At 38.5% G+C, this 25,740-nt stretch overlaps 1 protein-coding gene across 1 annotated transcript in view; it reads right to left on the bottom strand.

Annotated features, from left to right (window-relative positions):
• The window catches only part of LOC122802847 (coagulation factor VII-like), a 366,027-nt gene extending 357,629 nt beyond the window's left edge, over positions 1 to 8,398 (bottom strand). Inside the window, exon 1 of the mRNA XM_044072638.1 lies at positions 8,039 to 8,398. Coding sequence (XP_043928573.1) covers positions 8,039 to 8,123 — 85 coding nt within the window. The 5' untranslated portion in view covers positions 8,124 to 8,398. The remainder of the gene's footprint in view (positions 1 to 8,038) is intronic.
• Positions 8,399 to 25,740: the final 17,342 nt, after the last annotated feature.

Raw genomic sequence — 25,740 nt, 5'->3', positions numbered from 1 at the left:
CAGTACTAAAATTATGCTACATGATTTTCGCCTTACTTTCTAATTTTTGGAAGAGTAGCTCGTCTTCCTGTTGACGTCACCTTTGAAGTCACAGCTGATGACACTCCAGTGTGATCTCATGGCAGTTATGTGGAGAGACTGAAGAAAAACCTCAGACAGGCTTATGAACTTGTTGAACAATCAACAGAACAAAGACATCAGCGAAACAAGGCTCGCTATGACAAAAAAGTAAAGACGCATGACCTGCAGCCAGGGGACAGAGTTCTTTTGAGAAATTTGGGATTACAAGGAAAGCATAAACTCGCTGACTGCTGGGGTTTGAGATTTACATAATTTGTTCTCAGCTACCTAATATCCCTGTCTACCAAGTTTGCCCTGAGGGGAAAAAAGGACCCATTAAAACCTGGCACTGCAACAACTTAATGCGCTTGGAAAAATCAGTGAGACTCATGAACTTGGAACCTAGAATGGCTCAGAAGAAGCCTAACTCAAGGCGATCCAGAAGGCTAAGGTGGAAAGGAACTATCCTTTCCAATGTTCAAGAGCCAATGCTTCCTTCTTCTGAAGAAGAAGAGGACAGTGATGATGACTGGAGTTTCAGTGAGCTTTTTTATGAGGATGTTCAAGACCTCGTGGGCTGTAATCTGAATGTAAATGCACCAAAATTTGTTCCTTGTCACTTTGAGCAGCAGACCTAACAATAGTCTAAGTAATGTTTCTGTACCTCTTGCAGAATCTGATACTGATGGAGGCCCTGTTATGCAAACTTCAGAAAATAGTGCTAAGGACAATCCTGCCATTATGGAAAACAAAGGTGAAGTTATACAAGAGAAGGTCTTAGAAGTGGACAATATGCCTACTGAAGATCTGGACACTGACTGTGATGTGAGCGACAAACCTTCCGAGCAAAATTCCTTAGCTGTCTCTTCCAAACCAAAATTGCAGAGACTGATTTGTCCCCCACAGAGACTTACATATAACAATTTGGGACATAGTACACAGGAACCTGTGACCACAGCTCATTGAAGAGTCTGCGCCCATAATCCCTATGCCTCCTTCTGCAGTGGTGAAACCCCTTTTCAAGTTACATATAAGGCTGATTACCCTTGGTGGAATGTACCTTTTGAATGCAAAAATATTGTTCAGTTGTTGGTGCATTAGTGCATGTAAATATTTTGCTGCTAATCTACCTTTGACTTGGGGGGAACCAAGATTTTCAAGTGGGGGGAGATTGTAGCTCCCACTGTATTTCATTGTAGAAGTACTAGACTGTAGTTTTTCATTAGACCACAAGGTGGAGCTGTTTCAGGGATATAAAAGACAATTTCAAAAGTGAAAGAGGAGTATAAGATACAAGCTGAAGGAGGGAAGACTGAAACTGTGAGTTGAAAAGAAAAGGGCCTTGCAGCATGACTGGATTTTCTTCTCTGGAGCTTTGGGACAGGGAAGTGAAGTAACAGTTTGTGTCTGTTTGTTGCTGAAACCCTGGCTGATGGTATTTTGTGGAATCAGGAAAAAAGGCTGAAACCAGTAGTTTCACACCTGCATATGAATCAGCAAGATAAAGAGTTCCTTTGGGCCTAGTACAGAGAAGCCATAGATGATTACCAGAGTTCTGGCAGGTGATTTTTCTACTTTACTCATCAGAGGAACCACGGTGCCTGGTCACTAGGAGATAATCTCAACAGAGTGGTGAGAGGCTCTGGCCTTCTTTTTACATTTTTATAAGATTGTAGCCCCCCCCCAAATGCTTTGTGGATTACAAATAACTGGGATCCATATGAGCTCCAACATGAGCCCCATCGTGCCGGCAGCAAGACTGTAAGTAGTCACTGGCCAGTGAACAAGGTACAATAGAGTGTTTTGTAGTTGGTCTGTTTAGAATTATCAAGGGGATTGAGGGTGTTAATACTGTTCAATGACATTACATTTTCTCATATTTGTATTGTTGCACTATAAATCTTCATTGTTCAATGACATCGCATTTTGCTTGTGTTAGGACTGCTGCCTTCAAGAATTTTGCTGCTCAATGACATTGCATTTTCTCATACTTTTATTGCTGTATTATAACTCTTTTATTGCCTAATGACATTGCATTTTCCTGTGTTTGTATTGCTGCATTATAAAGCTTTACTGCTCAGTGATATTGCCTTCTTTGTGCATGTTTGAATGTCAAGACTTTTCTGTTGAGTTCTGGGGAAGAGGGTGAATGTATGTTTCATTGCATGCATATCTCACCTTGCATTGCTGCTAACTGGTGCACTGTTGAAATAATTTGCTTGGGGTTGTGCTAGTGCCTTTTTAACTAGAGTGTCACCTACAATAAAATCTGTCAATCTTGCCACCTTGGTGTGCTGGGCCTATAGGAGTGTCACCAGAGTCAGGTAGGAAGGAAGCCATATCTACTTCAGCTACACCTGCAGGTACGTTACATGTTTATTATGATTTTTTGTTTGATTGTTCTTTCACTTCTGTATTATTATAACCAATGACAGTTTTGTATTTCTTTGGCCCATTTTATAAAGCATGTTTATATATTCTATGGATTCTTTAAAGTTTGAGTTATATAAAAAATAACAAAAACAAAAAACAAACAAAAAAATAAACAGTTAAGGAAACAAAATCTTGTAGATTTCAAGCTTTAATCCTTGCCTTGTGTTTTCAGATGTACTGTTCATTGATTGGATCATGCATATTCCTTTATGTGCACACATGGATGCACATGCCATTAAAAGCAAAACTGCAGTTTTCATAATCTGCTGTCAACAATTTGTTTAACAGAGATGTGTATTATAGTGCCAAATTAGTATACAGTGTATATTGTCCACCTGAATTATACTGTAATCACACCAGATGAATCACACTGCCACAAAAAACTCTGTGTTATCAAGGTTATCAAGATGCCTATAACTCCTTAGAGGATCTCTCACAGGACCCTGCTATTGTATATACTATCTCTGAGGTTGCCACACCTAAAAGCTAGTAAAATATCTCCCAAAAACCAGCCTATCCCATAATAAAGGGCCAGCTTTTTCATAAACATTTCTGAATGAACATTCAACATGTCATTTTATTGATGTGGCTTAGCATTTTCAAGTACTGTAGCATTACATATCCAAATTGAAATTATCACTTAGAGATATTCATCATATTTAATCCATGTCACTCATAGCTCTGAGCCCTTTCTTATTTGCAATGGTGATGGACAGTTTGACAGACGAGATCAGACAGGAGTCCCCGAGGACTATGATGCTTGCAGATGACATTATGATCTGTAGTGAGAGTAGGGAACAGGTGGAGGAGACCCTGGAGAGGTGGAGACATGCTCTAGAGACAAGAGGAATGAAGGTCAGCAAGACTAAGACAGAATATATGTGTGTGAATGAGAGGGAGGCAAGAGGAATGGTGAGGATGCAGGGATTAGAGGTGGTGAAGGTGGATGAGTTTAAGTACTTGGGATCAACAGTTCAGAGTAATGGTGAGTGTGGAAGAGAGGTGAAGAAGAGAGTACAGGCAGGATGGAGGGGGTGGAGAAGAGTGTCAGGAGTGATTTGTGACAGACGAGTACCAGTAAGAGTGAAAGGGAAGGTCTACAAGAGGGTAGTGAGACCAGCTATGTTATACAGGTTGGAGACAGTGGCATTGACAAAAAGGAAGGAGTCAGAGCTTGACGTGGCGGAGTTGAAGATGTTAAGATTTGCACTGGGTGTGATGAGGATGGACAGGATTGGAAATAAGTATATTAGAGGGTCAGCCCAGGTTGGAAGGTTTGGAGACAAAGCCAGAGGCAAGATTACATTGGTTTGGACATGTGCTGAGGAGGGATGCAGAGTATATTGAGAAAAAGATGCTAAGGATGAAGCTGCCAGGTAACAGGAAAAGAGGAAGGTCTAAGATATGGTTTATGGATGTGGTGAGAGAGGACATGCAGGTGGTTGGTGTGACAGAGCACAATGCAGAGCACAAGAAGAAATGGAAAACAGTTGATCCTCTGTGGCGACCCCTAAAGGGAGCAGCCGAAAGAAGAAGAAGAAGTCATACATTGCTCCCTCTTTCTAAACCTCACCATAAAGTAATGCATTGGCCTTTCTTAATTTCTACTTTAGATAAACAAAAGCATTCTGTAGAGTATGTTTCTCATTATCTTGATATTACAATGTGGAACAATGATGCCTGTTTTAAGGCATAATTTGTAGTGAAAATTACCACCACACCATTTAATTCATAATATTAACATACAAAACAACTCCATTACCAAGTTTTTATATCAGCAGAGTTATTGCTATTTGAACAGCAAATTCTAGCATGTGGGTTCATTTCAGAATAATTAAACCCCCTCCATAGTAACCTATGTAAGCAACAGTCAGTCAAAATAATTCAAAATATTAGGCACAGTTCAGCTCATTATCTACTTTATGAGGGGGCACCAATGAATCCCATCATAAATATATCTAGGCCCTACATTAATAAAAGGCAGGATTGACTATGAAGGGGCACTTTATCAGAGTTTGATTCTTCAATATGAGTCCTGAAGATTAAAAAATGTAAGCATTATCCTCATAACTTAACAGTAAATTGCAAAGCTTGCTGTTTTTGCTAAAAGGTATTTACTGCAGAGAGGCAACCCCACCTCACAGAGCATGATGTGGGAGTCAGCAGCCACCCATCCCTGAGATTGCAGTACCTCAGAGAAGAGGAAATATTTCAAGGTACGGAAATTTCAAATTAAGTATGTTTACTTAAAGCCGCACTTCAACTTCTCACTGTCCTGAGAATCATACATATTCTTCTAGAACATACAACATGATTCTCTACAAAAAAGAATGCCTAATTCCGAAAGTCTTTTTGGAGGATTTGTTCACTGAACACCTTATACACCAATTTATGCAGATTAATAATTTTCTAAAATACTGAATTCTACAAATTCTATCTGTAGGAGATATGCTCCTTCCATGCAGGGACCTTGGATACATATTGCAAGATTAGCACCATTTAAATATTTTGCAGACTGTTTAGAAATTTAAAACTAAGATGTGAGACCTCATTTACATTTGTAATGTTACAAACACTCCTCCTATAAGAACCTAAACCTGAACATGTCCCATATTCATAGCAAAAAGTATTATGGATTACACCCACTACAGCTAGAAAACCCTAGCACAAAAGAAGGTATGCAAATCTCCTACGTGCTCAAAATTAGTAAATTCAGTTAATAAAATCTGCTTAGTATGGTATGTGCTGAACTTCTTTTTCATATAATGTTTCAACAAATTACATTTTTATTTATATATTTTTGCTAATTCCACAAGGGATTGCTTATTTTTAAGAAAGACCTCTGGTGATATTCCTGTTAACTAAGGGAAGTTTTGCCAGGACAGAAGGGAAATTAATCGATTCTTTACTAAAAGTGTATGGATCTTTTACCGCTACCTGAGCTACCATTTGGAAAAATCAGTTTAACATCTCATTTGAAGGATAGTACCTCAGGAGTACAGCAACTGCTTATGCTATGCTACTTTGTCATTACAAGAAAGTTAATCCAAGTACTTGGTGCAGGAATAGAACTTACAGCCTTTTGAAATCTTTCATGTATTAGTGTTAATAGCATCTACTGTGTACTTATGATATGAAACAAAATGATTTTCATTACTAACACTATTTCAAGTTTTCATGTCATTCTCATGATGCGCATGGGTTTGTTACCCCCATCATTGCAATTTCTAGGCTTGTCTGTCCCTTTCTATCCAACTTACTTCTCAATCTTTCTCTCTTTCTCTCTCTCTCTATATATATATATATATGTATATATATGTACACACACACACACATACACACACACACACATATATATATATATATATATATATATATATATATATGTGTGCGTGTGTGTGTGTGTATGTATATTTTTTGTTTTATTATAGTTGCAAAAATATAAGATAAACATAGGATGAACAAACATCTACCAGCCACTAATTCATTCAAGAGGAATAAAGAAATGAATATTTAAATGAGACTTGAACCAGGGCCTACTGAAGTACTGGTCAGATAACACCACAGAAGCAGGTCAGACACTAGGCTGTGTTGTAGCAACTTGCTCATTTCTGCAGTACAGTATTTTTGCCTGCAGGTGTATATCTAGTAAAATAACACAAACATAAATATATATAGTTTAGTTTAGTTTAATTTATACTGTATTGAGGTGGTATTTATACTGTATATGCATGTATATGATTTCTATAAACTGTATTTACTCCAAGAAAGAAAAAAAAAGTATTTAACTGTAACTTGAATTCTCAAGTTTTCTAAATTATTCTTCTAACAGCTGTATCGCTGAAGAAGTTGAAACCTGTCCTTGACCTGTTTGCAGCAATTAATTCTGTTTCCACTTGGCTTATCTGTACTAGATAACTTACAGCTGCAAGACTGTAATGTACTCCACATAAGACCTAGATATCATATACTTCCTTGGCACATTTATATATCAGGAATATATTTGAAATAGCATTTTACAATCAGCTGTGTCTGAGTCGTAGTAAAAGAAGTTGCTGCTTTCTCTTCTTTACTTGCATGTGCTTTGTAAATATAAGCATTTCCCGTGTTGGATGATTTTACCCAGTACTAAGACATTGACCGATATATATATATATATATATATATATATATATATATATATATATATATATATATTCAACACAGTCTGTTAGGGAAAATGCGATGTGCATTCCAAAGGAGGGGTGAGGTTTTACCAGCAGTCTGGCAGATTGCCAAAAGAAGAAAAAAAGGCATTGAAGGGGGAAGGGGCTAGAGTTGGCTTTGCATGTGGTGATGCATTTAACATTAGCAGCTCTACTCATTTTGGCATCCAAAAAAATGATGTGCAGATCAGTATATATAATGGAGCTGAGTTCTCTACTCTGAGTGCTCGCTTCCCAGCCTGCCTATGGAGCTGTTCCAGTCCTACAGGTAATACCAAGGACATTAAGGCAAGCTAGTGCAATGAGAGCAGAACTAGACCAGCTGATATGAAGCTGGTGGCCTGACAAATGTGGGCAGAGGCACTTTTAAAAAAATGCAATGTAGATACAGCTGAGTCTGTAGGGATACCAGAAAATTACAAAAAATTGCAATGATGATTCAATATCTAGTAGTTGTGGACATGCTTCTTTTAAAGATAAGCATTTAGTACTAGTAAGTGTGATAACTGCATGTTTGTGTCTTTCAGAAATATTGGCCAAGGTATCACTAATGATGCATATGTAAATCATTAAGATTACTAATAGCAAGGTTTTTTGAAAAAAAAAACTTTCTTGGCAAGTCACTATGGAGTATTTAATAATCTGTTCATTATGGTAATTGTTTATTAAGAACAACTTCTGGCATAAAAGATACCATTCAAAGCAATCTTACACCAAAATGACTAAATAGAAATTATTCTACACAAGTCTAATTTTCAGTATAGAATTCACTTTGTGCCTCTGTTTCTAAGAAACTGAGGTACTTCAGAAAGGACCGCATTCTGTTCTGGGGCCCATGTATCCTGATCAAAGGTGTATATAAGTCAGAGAGACTGTCATTACCATTTCATGACATTAGCAAGGCATGTGTTTCACCCAAAAAAGGATTATACATAATACTCCTGGGCAATAATGATTGCCAATTTATTAGACATACACAAAGGCATTAACAATATTCACACATGATATTGCGTCTTTCCAGCCTTCAGTACATTCCACCTCTGACACATTCCTACCTTAATTTTAGTTACTTTAAAACTACTTTTTAAGTTCTAAATTATAGTTCGCGTTTACATAAAGATGACTACAAATAAGTAATTTTTTAAATATTATAGATGCAGAGTTATAATTGCATTTAACATTCATTTTCAGATTATTCTAAGAAATGTGCATGACTTGCTTGATTAAAAAATCATAAAAAAACCTAAGAAATTATACAAAAGAGGAGGAAACAAGCATTAACTTATGATATTCAGATTACTTCAGTTCTGAAGATGAAACTTTAAACCAGCACTCCTTACCTTCACAAGAAACTTTCATGCTTTCAGGGTGTAAAATCAGAAGACCAAAAAAGAAAAACCTTACTCTGTAATCACTGGAACACATAGCAGGGTAGAAATGATGAACCAACACTGCTCATGGAACGGAAAGAAATGCAAACAAAAACAGACTGCTTCAAAAAATGACTCCTCCAAAGCAAGTCAGCAAAGCAGACTGCATAGAGTATAACTGAATTCTCTTTAGAGCGATCTGCATGGCCTGAAAACCACTCTGGATGAAAAAACAGCAGGAAGCCAAAATCGGCTGATGACTGGCTTTGCAGCTTTTCTGACACAGCTGTGGGGGCAGAGCAAACTTATTCATAACTGCAGTTCTTCTGCCTCTCCATGGTTACTCTGCATAAGTATCTGCTTTCCAAATGTCTTGAAGTGCTCTTTAAACAAAAAAACAAACAAAAAAAACTATTCTGCATGAGGATTTATTTGCCTTGACAAAATCCATTTGAATACCGCAGACATCTGCAAGCCATTATGCTTGTTGCACAATGTATTAGTTATTTAGATTTTTTACCTCCTTAGTCAGTGAAGTTACACCTCTGTTTAGCAGTATAATTGTTTCCCTTTTGATTTAGTAACATAGAGGGTGTATATGGGTTGAAGACCACATTTATTGACATCATTACTCATCTTCTTTGTCAGGCACTGCTATATGACATCAGAATCTTTTTTTTTTTCTCTAAACATGAGGCATTCTGAATGATTTTAATAACTTTTGATAGTTACATTAAGGTCCATAATTAAAACCAAAAACCTGCACTCCCTCCAAAAAAATGAAAAAAAAAAAGGCAGAAGAAAGGATTACCTAACATGACAATGTTATGGACATTCAGAGCTGCTGTCTTCATCAGTCTAGAAGCCACAGGATATTATGCAAACTATTTTATTGATAACCGGCTTATTTACAGTATATATATTTTTGCGTATATCTACTTCTCTCCTCTTTCTCTCTCTGTCTCTCGCTATATATATCTATATCTATCTATCTATATATATATATATATATATATATATATATATATATATATATATATGGATCTACTTCAGAAGCTCCAAGTTTCAAAACTTCAAACTTCATATGGTCGAGACCATAAGATCAAATGTGATGAAACCAAATTATGATTAAATCTAGTTAGTACTCTACCTAATATAGTCGGTAAACTATCTTGTATCATACCAGTACATGCATATTTTAAGTACTGCAATACAGTATTCAGTGTAATAGCAATATGTAATATACCCAAGAGTAATGCAGCTGTATTTCAATGGTTAGTAATGATTATTTTTCACTACTCACTACTAGCAATTTATTTGTAGGATACAATGATTGTCTGGGTGCCAACCTTGCCTGCCTTCTGTGTAAGAGGTGGCAGTTCAGTTGTGAGCACACCCTGTCCTATAAAACAACTGTTAGTTACAAACTACATTTGAAATATTACATGTAGTTTAATATTTGAATTTTAATGTATGATTTCATGATACCATTATTCCTGTAGCTGTAGGTGTACTGATGAGTTCAGTAAGAATTACATGGATTATGAAGTGGTGGGTCCCCCACCTCATGCCCACATGCCTGACATTGTTTGCAAAACTTGTGTACTTGTATATTTTCCCCTTGTAACAAAACTAAAAATGCAAGTCTGCAACTGATTATCTCACTTTGTAAATGCTTTCGCCCCTCTAAAAAAGAAAATGTCTGCATGAGTTACTCCATTGCTAGGCATTTATAATAACCATCTATCCATCCATCCATCCTCAACCCCTTTTCCCATTTCTTGCACATAGGGTCAGGGTGTCACTTCAAAAGTAACAATCATCTACAGCCAAGGTTTAAACTGCCAGATGGCTAGCCCTGCCATGGAAATTCATACATACCACACACTCACATGCACACTCACACTTAGGGTCAATCCAGAGTGTCCAATCCACCTGCTGCATGTCTTAGGAATGTGGGAGGAAACTGAAGCACCCAGAGGGAACCCACTCCTCTGCAAATTGTACATATATTATATACATTATTTCAGTGCCCCCCTTACATTGCCCGACTTGTGTTTTCATACAGTAGGCTCTTACCTTATTCTAACTGGAAATGAAAATGCACCACTGACTTCATTATGGACTACATGTCTGCAAAAATGCTTTCTTCTCTTCTCCAAAGCAAGAAAAGATTCTTCATGGTTTTTCACTTAGTAGTCCTCTATAATATGTCTTACATCAAACATTTCACATTGCAAATGAAGGTGTGCTTGCTCATTTAAATAATTCCTTCTCCCCCCACCCCATCCCAACAAGACACAATGTTCTGGATAAATCCCAGTAAAAAACAGCCTTCCATGTCACTGTCACATATTAGGCTGCAGTGAAACTCAGACAGAAAAAAAAGCAAGTAGCCACCATGTTTTTGCACTTAGTAAATTTTGCTGCTTACCAAATGTAAAATAAAAAAGTAAATAAAGAAAATGTGTGTGTGTGTGTGTGTGTGTGTGTGTGTGTGTGTGTGTGTGTGTGTGTGTGTGTGTGTGTGTGTGTGTGTGTGTGTCTACATTAAATATTTATACAACATATATTTTTATATAAAATACTTCAACAATTACATATGCTACAGCAAGTTTGAAACATTAACTGAAGGAATTATTTTACATCAAAAATATTTTAAAATAGTATATAAAAAAAAGTAAATACAAAACAATTTAACAGATAGCCCATTCTGTAGACACAATAATGCCTTCAAGGGTTGGTGTTTTCGTGGAAAAAATTTCATTGTAGGGGCGATAAAGCCCTCCACCTGGGGAGTCTAGCCTCACAACACCCCTAGATGGGTGTGAATTCCCTGATAATGCCCACTCTTTCAGATATTATTGTTTATTTTGCACTTAAAAAGCATTATAATAACAATGAAGAACATCAAAATAGTCTTTGACTGTACACATGCTGACCGGTAATGCTGTACATAAGGTTTATCCTGAGTTATACCTACCCACATGTTTCTTTACTGAAATGGACAAAATGCAAAGATTTTGTTGCAGCAGCAGAAGCAGTCCTGACCTACAGGTATTTCATACTCCAAACAGCACTGTTTTAGGATAATTCTGAATGTGTGACTGTTAAATAATTTTATACAAACTGTGAGTTTGTCATTACCTCCACCAAATCTACCTATATGTCTGACAATCTTATATAGCCTAATATTGAATTAATAATGACCATACTGTATCATACTTACTGAAAAACTCTGATGTACTTTCTTCCATTTTTGCCACCCACTGACTAAGATGGTGTGGCTGCTTGCACTGTAGGTCAATGTATCTACGATGGCACCATTCCCCACTACACTGTATTTCTGTAAGGGCTAAGATCTCATCCTCTAGATCAGTTCAGGTATCAACATGGCAGAATGGACTGCCACCCTCCCTCACAAGCTTGCCTCTGTTGGTGTAACAGAGCAGGCAAAGAAAAAATTTGTCTCCTTTATACCCCAAATCAGGCCCTGCGATCTGCTGTCACAGAAGCACACATCCTGCACTTGCCAGAATCCATTGCAAAATGGTACACAAGTTATGACAGCAGGACTCTTTGGGTATGAACCACACCCTGTGCAACACGACTACATGTAGCTCATGTAGCTGACAGGCTGTGCTGGTACATGCACATGCAAAGGCAGTCTGAATGCATGTGCATGTACTCATAGTCACTCATTCACAACATAGGGTCATAGGAAGTTACTAGGCTGTTGGCCTTGAGGCCCTTACAAGCCTAGCTAAGAATTTAGCCCATGTTCCGACACGTCAGCACCTGATGCCACTGTCCAGCAGGGACACAGGTGGAATCCCAGGGGTGTATTTTCTGTTCCCCATGCAGTTATCCAGGTTGCACTTAAAAAGGATTATTGTATTACTTTATTTGATGTGGAGTGGGAGTCTATTCCACAAGGAAGTCTCTGGGACACAAATCTGTCCTACAAGCAAGTCCTTTTGATGTCACAGAGCAGGTTGAGGTCGCTCGTGTGGGTTACTCTAGTGGAGCTCGACTTGCGGATATGCAGCAGTTCCATCAACCATGACAACAGCATTTAGTTCACTAGTTCACTATTTACATAAAAAATTCATAAACTGAATAAAACTTCCTGAAACGTTCTGAGTATCTACATTTTGTGCACCACTGGTTCATGCAGCTCTTCCAAGACTGACTAAAGCCAGTATTTAAGAATAAGTAAAGTCAGGAGCATAATAGAAAGCATTGCTTCATATTACTTCTAAATAGTGAAAGGCTCCTAGAAGAGTTTATGAAGTTTTGGTAAACTTAAGTCAATTACTGAAATTGCCCAGTCACAAAGTGTTGTGACATTACTGGGTAACGATTTCTGTTTTATATGTTGCACTTAGAAATTATTGCACTTATGTGACACACAGCTAATGGTTTCTGATAATAAAGTGAACAGGACCAAGTTGCATAGGCATTTTTACATTTCATTAAGTAAAACATCATTCATAAAGGGAGCCTGATATTTTCATCCTTTCATACCGCACACCTTGACAAGCCTGCGCTGCAATCACACCCTTCTTGCAAATAAAAATAAATCAAGACATAATATGTTAAAAAACAAAAAAATCACCAGCATAATACTGTTGCAGTACTAAATGAGTGTAGTATTCTTGTTAAATTGTGTAATATGAGGTATATCATTCAATTTCAGTTCACTCAGGAAAGACAGGGTTACAGTACTAATTCCAAGTTTTGGTATCTCTAGGGGAAAATGTTACAGCATCAGGGAATAAGACACAGGAGAGATAACTCCACTGCTGAGGAAAGTTGTATCTTGTGGATGCACTTAACATGTATGTCAAATCTTACTTTGTTAAAGACAGTCCATGATAGGCAAAGCCAGCTATGGTCTACACAAGAAAATTAGAAGGAATCATACCTTAGCACAGTGCAAGGAGAGAGTTAATGATATGATATGATATGATATATTATGCTATGCTATGATATGATATGATATATTATGATATGATATGTTATGCAGAGGCAGGAATAAGGCAAGGCTGAATGATACTTCATGTGGCAGTACTGCTGATCGGCCTTTCATTGTCCAAACTTTAACAACTGAGGAAGAGACCTTGCTGTCACTATGATGGAATATAATGCAGAGGATGAATGTATTGGTTTTGTTTACTGGTAGCTTTGTAAGCCTTCATACACATGCAGGTAGCACAGAAGGTCAGTGTAGCCATTCAGCATGTATTAATTAGTGAACTCTGGTAGGACTGTAGGTGCCCTGTGCAGAGACCAAATCTGGCACCTCTTCAACTCAAAGCTGAGCAGCAAAAAATATTTCTTTTTGAAGTTAAAGGGAAAAAAGCAACTCTACTCCTCTCCTGAAACCATAGCAATCCACTTGCTGCTAATGCAACATGCAGCTTACCCAGATAAATTACCACATAATGAGTATTTTAGCACTTCTTTTATAGAACTGGGACTGCAAGTCATCACTGTCATCACTTGCCAATCATATCTCATGACATCTTGCATCCAGAGTAGCAAACCCCATCACCCCACCTGCACTGATTAATAGGGCACATACTCCTTAATATACTGAATGACTGCATAAACATTTGGAATGTTTCTCCATTCATTACTTCAGCATTCATGACAGTACCACTACAGGTAGAAAGATCACATGCTATATACGGTAATTAACGCCATCCTTTAGTGTAGTTGCAAAAGATTTTAAAAAAGTCTGATTATTGTAATAATTATGTATTGATTCACAGGTACAGCATCAGAACCAATAGCATACTGTAGAGCACAGCTGCAGCCTGATGTTAATGGAATAATTAGCTGCTGATGACAATGCCATTACCGTCATTGCTATGGCACTTAGGACAGTGGCAAACAGCTGCAAAGCATGAAGATAGCCCCCCCAAAAAAGGATGATAACTCAATAATCAGTGATAAGGCTCATATGTGGTGCATCATGAGGAAATACCTGTACTAGAAGGGTGGATTCCCCTCATAGCTCAATGCCTCTTTCTTGTCAACAGTTTGAACCTCTGAAGGAAGATATAACAATTTATGTCACTCCATTATCTCCCATGCAGCCTGCACACAGGGGTGCCATTTGAAAGCATCAATCGGTCAGCCAAACTAGCCATGTCTACATAGCAGCAGAGGTATCATGAAATAGTTCAGGCACAGGGTACTGAAACTGAGAGTCAGGTACATATGCGTAGTGTTGCAAGATGTATATAAGGAAATTCACTATTGCATGATAATTGAGGAAGCCAGGGACAATCCCATGATGATCACCATGTTGAGCAGGTTTGCTCACAATGTATTCATGCCATCCTTTCTATGCACTCTAGGAAAGACTTACCAGGCACATGCTGCTGACAGGGGAGGACATGGCCAAAAGCAGATCTGAATTAGGAGTGGATCAGTAGGCTATGCAACAGTCGTGTCCCAAAAAATTACTGGAGGCTGTGACACCCATGCACAGGCCCAGTAATCAAGGAGGTTCAATCCTCATAACTAACATCAGTAAGGGACCTGCACACTGGGAGGGTAACAAGTACACACACCATAAAGTACAATTTCCCTTATGAGCACACAGAGATCACAGTCAGTCTGGGGCTGATTTCTCCCTTTCTCTCCAGATCCCCAATAAGACTCCTCACTGGCACAGCTATAGGGTTCAGACCTCAGCTGAGTGGTCAAGCCAAAACGTTGAGTACCCGCTCTGTTCAACCAGTGCTTTGTGTCCCTGCCCAAGTAGCTGACACACACACAAACACACACACACACACACACACACACACACACACACACACACACACACACACACACACACACACACACAGACACACACACACTTTGAGACTTGAATTATATACAAACACAGATACTCCAGGGGAAAGCTGGCACAGGTTCATTCGCTATGCTCCCTTCTGCCCAGACTATAGGGTAGTACCAACTGCCACCGCCACCAAACACCATTATCAGCTACTGCTACTATAAAGGCCCTTACCAAAGGGTATGCAATTCTACTGTACAAAGTTACTATTATCTAAATGGTAAGTGTGTCCAAGCTAAGGCTATTTGGGAGTAGTTTGTACAGCATCACCAAATACATGCAAGTACTCTAAGAGCATAAATATATCTTAAACAAAACCAGCCACAATTAAAAGGTTGAAATATATTTAATACTAAATAATAAAAGCACAAGGCAATACTTATTAACTCAACACAGTGACAATAGAGTTCACAAATCAAAGGAAATAATTTAAAATAATATAGCAGGACAGTCTCACATAAATATGGAAAACATCTAGACTACTCTTGCTATATTCCTATCTATCTCCAAGAAAAACTAGGTTCTAAATAACTTACTTACAGAGCAAGGCAAAGTGCTGGTGAGTTGTTAACAGGTCCAGAACAAAATACAAAATGTAGTCTCTTTCTCTCTGAGATAGTTCTTAAGTTAATAATACACATTACTGCTGGGTTAGCTAGATGACATCACTATTTGACACTTGCATCTAGTTCCCAGGCTAAACAGATATTAACAGAACTTAACATGTCTCTATGAAAAATATTTATCTCTTAGAAGCTTGCCAGAAACTGGAAGTCGTAAAACAATTACCTTGGAAACCTGTAATTTTCTCTGTTTCCAAACAATAGAAATAAACTCCAGCTGTAGACATCCTGTCTTTTAGCTGAGATAAACTAACTTTAAACACATCACAAAATTATTTACTTATTCTTAGACTTTTGCAAGTTAACTCTATATATTCCAGTTTCTAATAATGGCAGCATATATTTGCATTAGCATATAGTTTATATAGACCTCTGCCCCCTTCCAGCAAGATGCACGGTGGTTACATTTTTGAAGCTCAGCACATAACACAATTTTCTTTTTTTTTTTTTATATATAATTCTCTTTATTGCAGTTTTCGGAAAAGACAAATACAACAGTGAGCACCAAAGAAAATACAGAACTTAGTACATATCATACAACTATTAAACAATGGAACATATACAACAATTACATAAAAACTCGAACTATATACAGATTCTACTTTGCCCAGGAACTTGTTATATAAGTTGTTCACATATGAGATAAAAAGATGCTGTCCAGTATCAACATGGAGAAAAAGGAAAAAGAAAAACTCATTTGAGTATATGATCAGATAGAGTATCCCAAAATTCCTTAATAATTGGCTTGTGTTTAATATTGTGGAACAAATATTTGTGAGCCATGAGATGTTTAATAGCTATGCGTTTAAAGCCCTCCCAAGAGAGGGAGTGCCTATTTTTCCAATTTAGGGAAATGTAGTATTTAATTAACATGAAAATAGGAATCAGTACCTTACATTTCCTTTCAGATAGACCCGGAGGTGGAATATGCAAAATGGTAAATTCCCACGAGAGGGTAGATTTTTCATAGCCAATTTTCTCAAGTATCACTCTCAAGGCACACCAGAGCTTATAGGAACACTTGCAACTCCAAAACAGATGCAGGATATCATCAGTTTGGTTCAAGCAATAACTGCATTTAGGGGATTGATTAGGGTAGAGCTTACTTAGTACTTCAGGGGTAAAATATGCATTGTTCAGAATCATCAGCTGGGTGTATTTCAATTTATTGAAGGGAATAGATTTAGAACTTCGTTTTATAGCCTGTGCTATTAAGCCTTGGTTTATTTCTGGGTTACTTTTTAACCAAAATTTTGAAATAATAAACTCGTTCTGAAATCTAAGTGACAAAATAACCTTGTACGCATTCGAGGAAATCTTTTTTTCACTGAGCAGAAGTTTCTTTAATGTTCTGCATGCTGAAATATCTTCCTCTGAGACCAGGGGATGATCTATGTATTCCCCTATCAACTCCCTAATCTGTTGTAAAATGACCAGGTATTTCTTGGGCAAATTCAAACTGATTCTTAGGTTAGAGATTGTCATATGTCTGAAGGGGAAGAGATCTGAAATAGAGGTATTCAAAAGAAGGGGGTAATTCATCAAGTTTAACATGTGCCCACTCAATTTAATGTTAGGGTTGAGATGAATTGGTTGTAGTGTTATGAAGGAGTGAGAAAGATTCAAAGATTTGAACAGAGCCTGGAGGGATTTTCTGCTATATAAAAGACCTTTTGTACGTTTCAATATGCTTATATTTGCTTCATTTAGAAATGGAAGTGCTACCGGGCTGAATTTTAATGATTTAATGTAATTGTTACCCAGAATCACCCATGACGGAGCCCACTTATATTTGTCTTTATGGTAAGACGCAATCTTTAATACCCTACTGGCATTGATTATCTCATAGTAGGATTTAAAGTCAGGCAGACCCAGACCTCCCTGCTCTTTAGGATAGGTGAGTTTAGAGTAGCTAATCCTGACCGATTTCGGGGCCCACATGAATTTAGAAATAGAAGAAATGACTTTTTTAAAAAAATTGTTATGTAAAATATTGGTAGTGGAATGAAACAGGTATAAGAGGCTAGGAAGGATGTTCATCTTAATCACTGTGGTTCTGGCCAGAAAAGGGAGCTTCAGCCTAGACCATCTATTTATATCATTTTGAATATTTGACCAATACCTGACCACATTATCCTGAAAGTAGTTATGATTACCTTGAGAGAATTGTATACCTAAATAATGGAGCTGCTCCTTCGCTTTGATCTCTGATTTTAAAGTTATATTAGGTAACCTAGAATAAATATTTAGGGGGAATATTACAGATTTTTCCCTATTAAGTTTGTAATTTGCTAAGTTGGAAAATATACTAATTGCAGCAAGTAATTTATTTGGGTCAGAATCAGGGAGAGTGAAGTAGATATTAAGGTCATCTGCGTATGCCGATAGGGGGATCTTTATGTTATAGAAATTAGGTGGGTGAATGAAAGTGGCTTGTTTAATAAGCAGAAATAATGGTTCCATATATAAATTAAATAAAAGAGGGGAGAGGGGACAACCCTGCCTGACTCCATTCTTCATATTGATTCTGTTAGATGAGTGTTTATTAATATGAAGAGTGGTGTATGCTGTGGAGTAAAGTGTTTTTATTTTGTCTATAAATGAAGTTGGAATGTTAAAGAATGGTAAAGCGGCAAATAGGAATTTCGTACTCAAGCGGTCAAATGCCTTGGATGCATCCACCGTTAAGGCGTACACAGGGTGTTTGGCTAGGTTAGAATGATGAATCATGTTTTCCAGCAGTAGGGTCTGATCATTAGTTTGTCTGCCCGGGATAAAGCCTGATTGCTCAGGAGAGATAATATGAGAGATAACGGCTTTCAGCCTGCTAGCTAGGACCATGGCCAGAATTTTCATGTCCAAATTGATTAAGGATATGGGTCTATAATTCCCAGGAATTTTAGGGTCCGTATTATGTTTAAGAATGAAGATCGTTCTGGAAGCATTCAAGTGCAAATCCTTAAAGCCATTGTGTGTAATATAGTTAAACAATAAACTCAATGCTTTGGAAACTTTTGCACTGAATGCTTTATAAAATTCAGCCGTAAATCCGTCTGGACCAGGGGATTTATTGGGTTTAAGGTTGTTAATGACTGAGATAATTTCTTGTATATTTATCTCCTTTTCTAGGAGCTTATAATGTCCCTTTGTTATATTGGGGAAGGTTAGATTATTAAGAAAGGATTGTATTTCTGGTTCGCCAACTATGTTATTTATCTGTGTGACCATAGGTTTGAGTGAAGATGTTTTCAAAGATTTCAATAATCTCATTAGGTTGCTGGAATTCCTTCCCTTGATAATGTATTTCAGGTATAAATGTAGAGGATTTAGTAAGGTTGATCACCCTGGCCAGAAATCTGGAGGGAGAGCGTATCACATCTGCGTATAGGGCCAAAGAATTAGTCTCATGTAAACTCAGGTTCTCTGCGTGTAACAATATTAGATCTTTTTGTAGTTGGATCATACGTTCTTCCACCAGGGGGGTGTGATTTACTTAAGACTCTATTTCTACTTTCTGCAGCTGAGAGGTAAGATCCCGTTCTTTTTTGTTACGAAGTTTCTTGAAATATGCGGCTTTGTTTATCAGGAAGCCTCTGATCATTGATTTAATCGCGGCCCATTCACAGTCTAACGGAGATTGGAAGGATTCCCTGGATTTAAGAAAATAATCCAGGTATTCGTCTATTTGAGAGGTAATCTCCTCTCTCCCCAGGAGATTTGGGTTTAGCCGCCAACAAATGTCTATTTTATCTGTTGGGCCCCTACTGTATCGGTGAATACCCATAGAGATCTTGGAATGGTCAGAGATAGATCTAGGGGATTGATTAAAGGAGATATTCAAAGTGTAAAAGGCCTTGGAGATAAGAAAGAAGTCTATTCTGGACCAACTTTTGGCACAGCTAGAAAAGAAGGTGTAATTGTATTTTTTCTGAGCAGGGTCTAGAAAGATGTTGGGATCAAATAGGTTAAACTCTTCTTTCAGTTCAGTTATGTCTTTATGTACTGAGAGATTAGCTCTAGTTCTGGGATTTGATCTGTCTGATTTGGGGTCCTGTACTGAATTCCAATCCCCCCCCACAATATAATAGCGCTTAGGAAATGAAGTGAGGAAGTTATATAGCTTCGTGAAGAAACTCTCCTTCTCAACACAATTTTCTTACATTTGTAAAACAAGCATGTGGATCATATTAATATTTACAATAACATAGAATTATTTACAAAAGTCTATCTAGCTGGGCTGGCAGCCTTCACAGATGCATGGCTGGGGATTCACCCAAGAATAACAGTTAGGTATTAGCAGACCTCTAAATCACTTGGAAGGACTTATGAATCAAGTCTAAGTGTAGCAACACTGTTCATTGACTGAAGAGTATCTCCTGCATTTAGCAGGGTTTGCTGGCATAGCAACTTGGTATCATGGCAGCAGTTACTCCCAATCTATGGAACAATCTCTGCCACTATCATTAGGGAACAATGTGTATGACTAAATGCAACATCCAATCACAATTTTACAGATTGTAAGACATACCTCAACCACCAACAACCCCAAGAAGTGGTAGTAACAAAACAGCTACACCTAAAGCAACTCAGTACATGGCACCTGTGATGACGAATTATAATATTTGTACCTACCTGCATGATGAGGAGGAAAACAATTAAAAATTATAATGAGACATGACAAAATTATGCTATACAGAAAAGAAAAAAGTACTGAGATAACAGTGGTTGCTAAATAACAATTCATACTAGTTTCATAATGAGATCATCACAACAATGCACTTCTCCTGCATGGATCTGCAGATAAAGACTAACATCTGTCTGTACTTGTTCACATTACTGTCACTTTTATCAGCCCACCTCCACTGGTATTACTAGCGCTTATGCCACTGTCCACTGTGCAAATGATAATGGCTGTGACTGTATGAACTATACATTTGTATATAGTGCATTAAGAAATGTCTAAGCCACAGTTTGAGTTCACCATGTGCTACTCAGCATAAGTCAGAGGTATTACTGCATGCTCTAAGTATTATCTTTGTGACTTTACACTGTCACTTAGTGAATGTCATGAACCATAGTTGTGGACATGCTTCTCCTGCACTGTCAGGTACCATAGAGGAATCTGCCTGGGGAGTGTACAATGCTTCTGCTGCTTTGGGCTGGCCATGGTTGGAGCACTGTTTCATAGTACTGGCACAAGGTGCTTTGTGACCCAGCTATGCTTCTGACCATCGGTCACTGCTTATAGCAACTCACTAGACTGACACGTAATCATATTACACAGAATGCAACAAGCTTCAAACATTCTGCATGCAGTAACAAGGTCATAATGAAGGGCCACCCTTACTCATGCAAGCTGTGGAACTGGCCTTTCAGCAGGCCAAAAACTCACTCAATGAATATTTGTGTCTGTGACATGGCATTGTTAAATCAACCCTCTGCAGCTCTCTGTGATTTTGGACTGGTGTCATCAGCCATGGTTCAAGTGGGCAGCCTATGTAACCTCTGTAACCTAAGAAACATTATATGGAGGAGTCCAATGAAGTTGGAGTGGTTACTCAATAAAACCTTACTCAATAGTTAGAGGACTGGCTATAGAAAACAAAGTTATTTTGATTAAACTTACCTATTAGGTGTCTGTGCAATTTCCTACAATGCAGGAAGCTATGGTGCCATAAACCTGTGTGCCATATGTGTGACTCATGGTATTGACAGGAAGCTGGACCAATTCTTTGCTGATACAGCCACATGCATCACATACTACCTAAAAACTGATGCATGGTAACCCTTCCTGTTACGGAACTTCTCAAGGTATGGTCTAGGTGGGGCCCTAAATAGCCACATGTGTGCAATCTGTCACATAAATACCTCAGGAAAATGTACCATTATTTAAAAGGCAGGGCATGGTACTGTCCTGTCCCTGTGGTGACACTAGGAAATAGATATAATTGTTCCATCAGGAAAAAATATATAGAGGAATTGCTGCAGTATCCTTGAGGCAGAAGCCTGTGAGATAGACATTGTGCTCCCAGTGTCACTGAATGTTCCATCTTGCAAGAATCAGTGAGGGTAGACATACCTTGGTATCTACAGGAATATGAAGGATACCCTTTCCTCCAGTGCCAGTTTGTAGGCCATACAAGTTCACCAAGGCCTTTATAATCTCTCTGTCCTCGGTAAACATGTCAAGAGCTTCTTCTCCTCAAGTTGTAATAGGTAACCTTGTGCCCTTACTTCTTTTTCCAAGGTTGCCACTCTTGGTCAAGATACCACTGAAGCAAACACTTCAAAGTGGGATACAGCAATGCTAGCAGGAAAACCAAGCATGTCTGATTATAAAGTGACTGCAACATTTGTGGACTTGCTTTTTATATTATGCATTGTTTCTTGCATTTTGCATTGTATTGCCATTTTCTCCACTTCGGTACGACCATGGATTTAGTATATGTAATTTAGTAGGGGTGGGTATGGCCATGGGGATGCAGAGAGGTGGCTTGCTCCCATAAAAAAAAAGTTTTGTGTATGTTTTTGTCCTGTTTTTTTGGCTCACCATTTTCAGTATTTAACATTTAATAAATCAGGAGCCAAAAAAGTGTGCTGTGGTGGCTTGTAGGTAAACTCCACGCAACTGCTTAGCAAAATGCAACTATGGATTTGAAAAGGTGGGAAAGCCACCCTGATATAATACTACAAGTGCAGCACTTGCATGTCTTTTCTCATTTAAATCTCATGATGCTATAATTTGCATACAACACTCTTAATGAATTTCCCAAGGTTGCACATAATTATAACTCGTCTATGAATCGCACATTGTGTGCATTTATGTGCAGCTACTACACTTGCCCATTTAATAAATGTGTAATGACTATGAACACCACCTGCAGTGGTATCAGTAGTAGTTGGGGTATAATTGTTCAATGAAGTTAATACAGCAGTGATAACAGCCACTCAAGTAAGGGTATAAGCAGACAGAGAATGGAGTACGGATAAGAGGAAAAATACAAGACCAAGGTGGATTTCTTAGGACATGATGGGCTTCATTTACATGAGGTTTAGAAGATAAATGTGGACACAAGGTGTTGTAGTGAAGATTATAAAAAGAGAGTACCTGCAAGCAAGTATCTAGCTCTGTCAGTTATCAAAATGTTGTAAACATAAATGCACAGTAATGATATGTATGAATATCTAAAAAGATTAAGAAATAAAAGAGTTTGTACTTTTATTTTTTAAAAACTTTGCTGTCCTGACCCATTTGTTATTCAGGGCAATTAGTAGAGGGCTGTATAAATGTCTAGGTGATGATACCATGGCTATTTCAGCATTTTAGTAAAATGGTTTACAAATACATCACTCTCTTATCCTCTCTCTCTCTCTCTATATATATATATATATATATATATATATATATATATATACATATATATATATATATATATATATATATATATATATATATATATATGTGTGTGTGTGTGTGTGTGTGTGTGTTCATAGGTTCATAGGTGTGTACTAGGCTAATGGCCCTGGAGCCTTTACAAGCCTAACCCATGGAAGTGCCCTGGCATTATGCTGCCCAACATTAGTTCCCAGTGCCTCTATCAAGTAGAGCCACTGGAGTGATCCCCAGGGTGAACTTTCTATTACCCATCCACTCATCAAGTTTTCTCTTGAAGAGTGACAGTGAAGTACTCTGCTTGACATGTATGGGAAGTCTATTCCAGAGCATGGGCAGTCTCTGGGTTAGAACCTATCCCTCCAGCATGTTCTGTTGACTGTGGTAATGAGGTTGAGGTCTCTGGAGCATGTGGTGCGGAGGGGCTGGGATTTCTTTAGATGTAGCATTTCTAACAGAGCAGGGTCAGACATGGTTTTGTAAGTCAAGCAGAGATAGCCTCTAAGAAGGCAATATGAAACAGAGAATAGCTGGAGTCTTTTGAGTGTGTTCGTGTAGGACATGTGTTTAATGCCTAGGATCTTCTTCGTGAAGTACTTCTGTGGCCTCTCCAGCTGTTGCAGTTGTCTAGTGAGGTACATGCCAAATGGGGCATTAAACTCGATGATTGGTTTAATGAGGGAAGAGTAGAGAGAGACAATGACCTCTTTCTTTCTGGATGCAAAACCCTTGGTAATGAGATGTGCCACATAGAAGGACTTTCTGACCACAGTGGCAATGTGGTGGTCAAACAAGAGGTTGCTGTCAACCTGCATCCCCAGATCTCTTATAACACCTTCAGTGTTCAGTGGGTTTCCATTGATGTGGTAATTAGTGGGAACTGAGTTTTTACCAAAGGGGATGATGACTCATCTTTTGGCATTAAGCTTAACGCCATGGTTTCGACACCAGTCATTGGTGTCAATGAAGCCTTTCTGTAGGATGTCTGCATCACTTGGGGAGTTAATAATGACTCCCAGCTTGTAGTCATGTGCAAACTTGGTCAGCCAGTGTCCCTTTGTGTTGGCCTGGACTTCTGAGAAGTAGCTGCTGAACAGGATAAGACCCAGGACCGATTTCTGTGGGACTCCACCCATGACTGGTCGGTAGTCTGACTTGGAGTTCGCTACTTTCACACTGTGCATTCTATCTGTGAGCCAGTTTGCAACACACTTAGTGATATAGGGGGTGATACCTAGTTTGATAAGATTATCAATAATTACCGAGTGAGGAATGATATCAAAGGCCTTGGCCAGATCGAGGTAGGCTGTATGCACTGCCTTACCATCATCCACAGCCCTCATGACTGACACAAAGAAGTCAACCAGGTTTAGCAGGCATGATCTCCCTTTCACAAAGCCAAACTGCGTGGAGTCCAGAGTTTGGAGATTTCCTATATCTTTGTTAATCAGGTCCATGATGATGCACTCCATAGCTTTACATATCAGACTCATCAGGCTAATGGGGCAATAATTCCCAGGGTCTGTAGTCACTCCCCCTTTATGGAGAGGGATGACTGTAGTAGTGCGCCATTCAGTCAGGACAAAGTCTGAGGTGAGGCTGTGACTAAACAGAGCAAACAGATGTGGTGCCACTTCGCTTTGTAGTTCATGTAGAACACAGCCAGGGATATTATTGGCTCCCATAGAAGCTGTATTCTTGGCCTTGGGCAATGCAGCTTTAACCTGTGCTGCAGTAATGCTAGGTGCTTGGCATTCTTACGGTATTGTGATTGGTCCTTTGGGAGTGGGAGGGGTAATGTTGGCACTGAATCTGTCGGCCAGTATGTTTTCAATATCTGTTGGCTCAGTATATTACCATAGTGCAGTAACTCAGAGCAAATCTGGGTATTGCCGTGGATGTTCTTGATATAACTATAGAAGGCTTTATGGTTGTTTTTAGTGTCTGCCACAATTCTGCTTTCATAGCTGACTTTAGAGGATTTGATGAGGGATCTCAACTTTTTGCTGAGGCTAAAAAGGAAGTTTTTCCAGTCTTGGGATTTCACCTTTTTCTGAAACAGTTTTTTCCTTCTGTTGTAGAGTTTATTAATGGCAAGGGACCACCAGATTGGCTTCCTTTTTTTGGAGGAGAGCATCTTGATTCTGTTGGGTATGGTTAGTTCCATGCATTTATGTACATGTTCATAAAGTGCATTGGTGTATGATTCGGCAGTCATGCAGCTATTTTCCATTGGCATGGGTGCCGTGAAGTTAGCCACCTCTGTTTTTAGGAGTCCAGAGTCAGCTTTGGACAAGTTTTTCAAGGTGGTTACCTTTGCAGGGGGTGTGGGTGAGATGTGGATTTCCATGGTGATTAGTTTATGGTTGGATCTGACAAGGGAGGGAATGACTATTGGTATAGAGCAACGGTCACCCATGTTAGTAATAACCAGTTCAAGGATGTTGCTTCCTCTAGTGGGTATGAGAATGAGCTGGTCCAGGGCATTGGAACTGAATTCCAGGAATTGTTGGGCCAGTGTATTGGTGCTTGAGTAGTTTTCCCAGTTGATAGAGGTGTAGTTAAAGTCTCGTAGTATGAGAGTGTTGGGTTGGACCTTAATAGATTCCAGGGTGCTTAGGAATGTGGAATGAGAGTCTAGAGACATGGTTGGGGACCTATAGCAAGTTATGACCTGGATCGCTGTCTTACCCAATGTTAGTTGTACCTGAAGTATCTCAGAAGCATTATGCTGGACTACTAGTCTGGAGGTGTGCATATCCTTTATGAATATGGAGACACCACTGCCTTTGGAGCTTTG

The sequence above is a fragment of the Protopterus annectens genome, chromosome 5.part0 (assembly GCF_019279795.1).
Source record: "Protopterus annectens isolate FY-2018-M chromosome 5.part0, PAN1.0, whole genome shotgun sequence".
Taxonomy (NCBI): domain Eukaryota; kingdom Metazoa; phylum Chordata; order Ceratodontiformes; family Protopteridae; genus Protopterus; species Protopterus annectens.
This window is presented reverse-complemented; position numbering and strand designations above follow the sequence as displayed.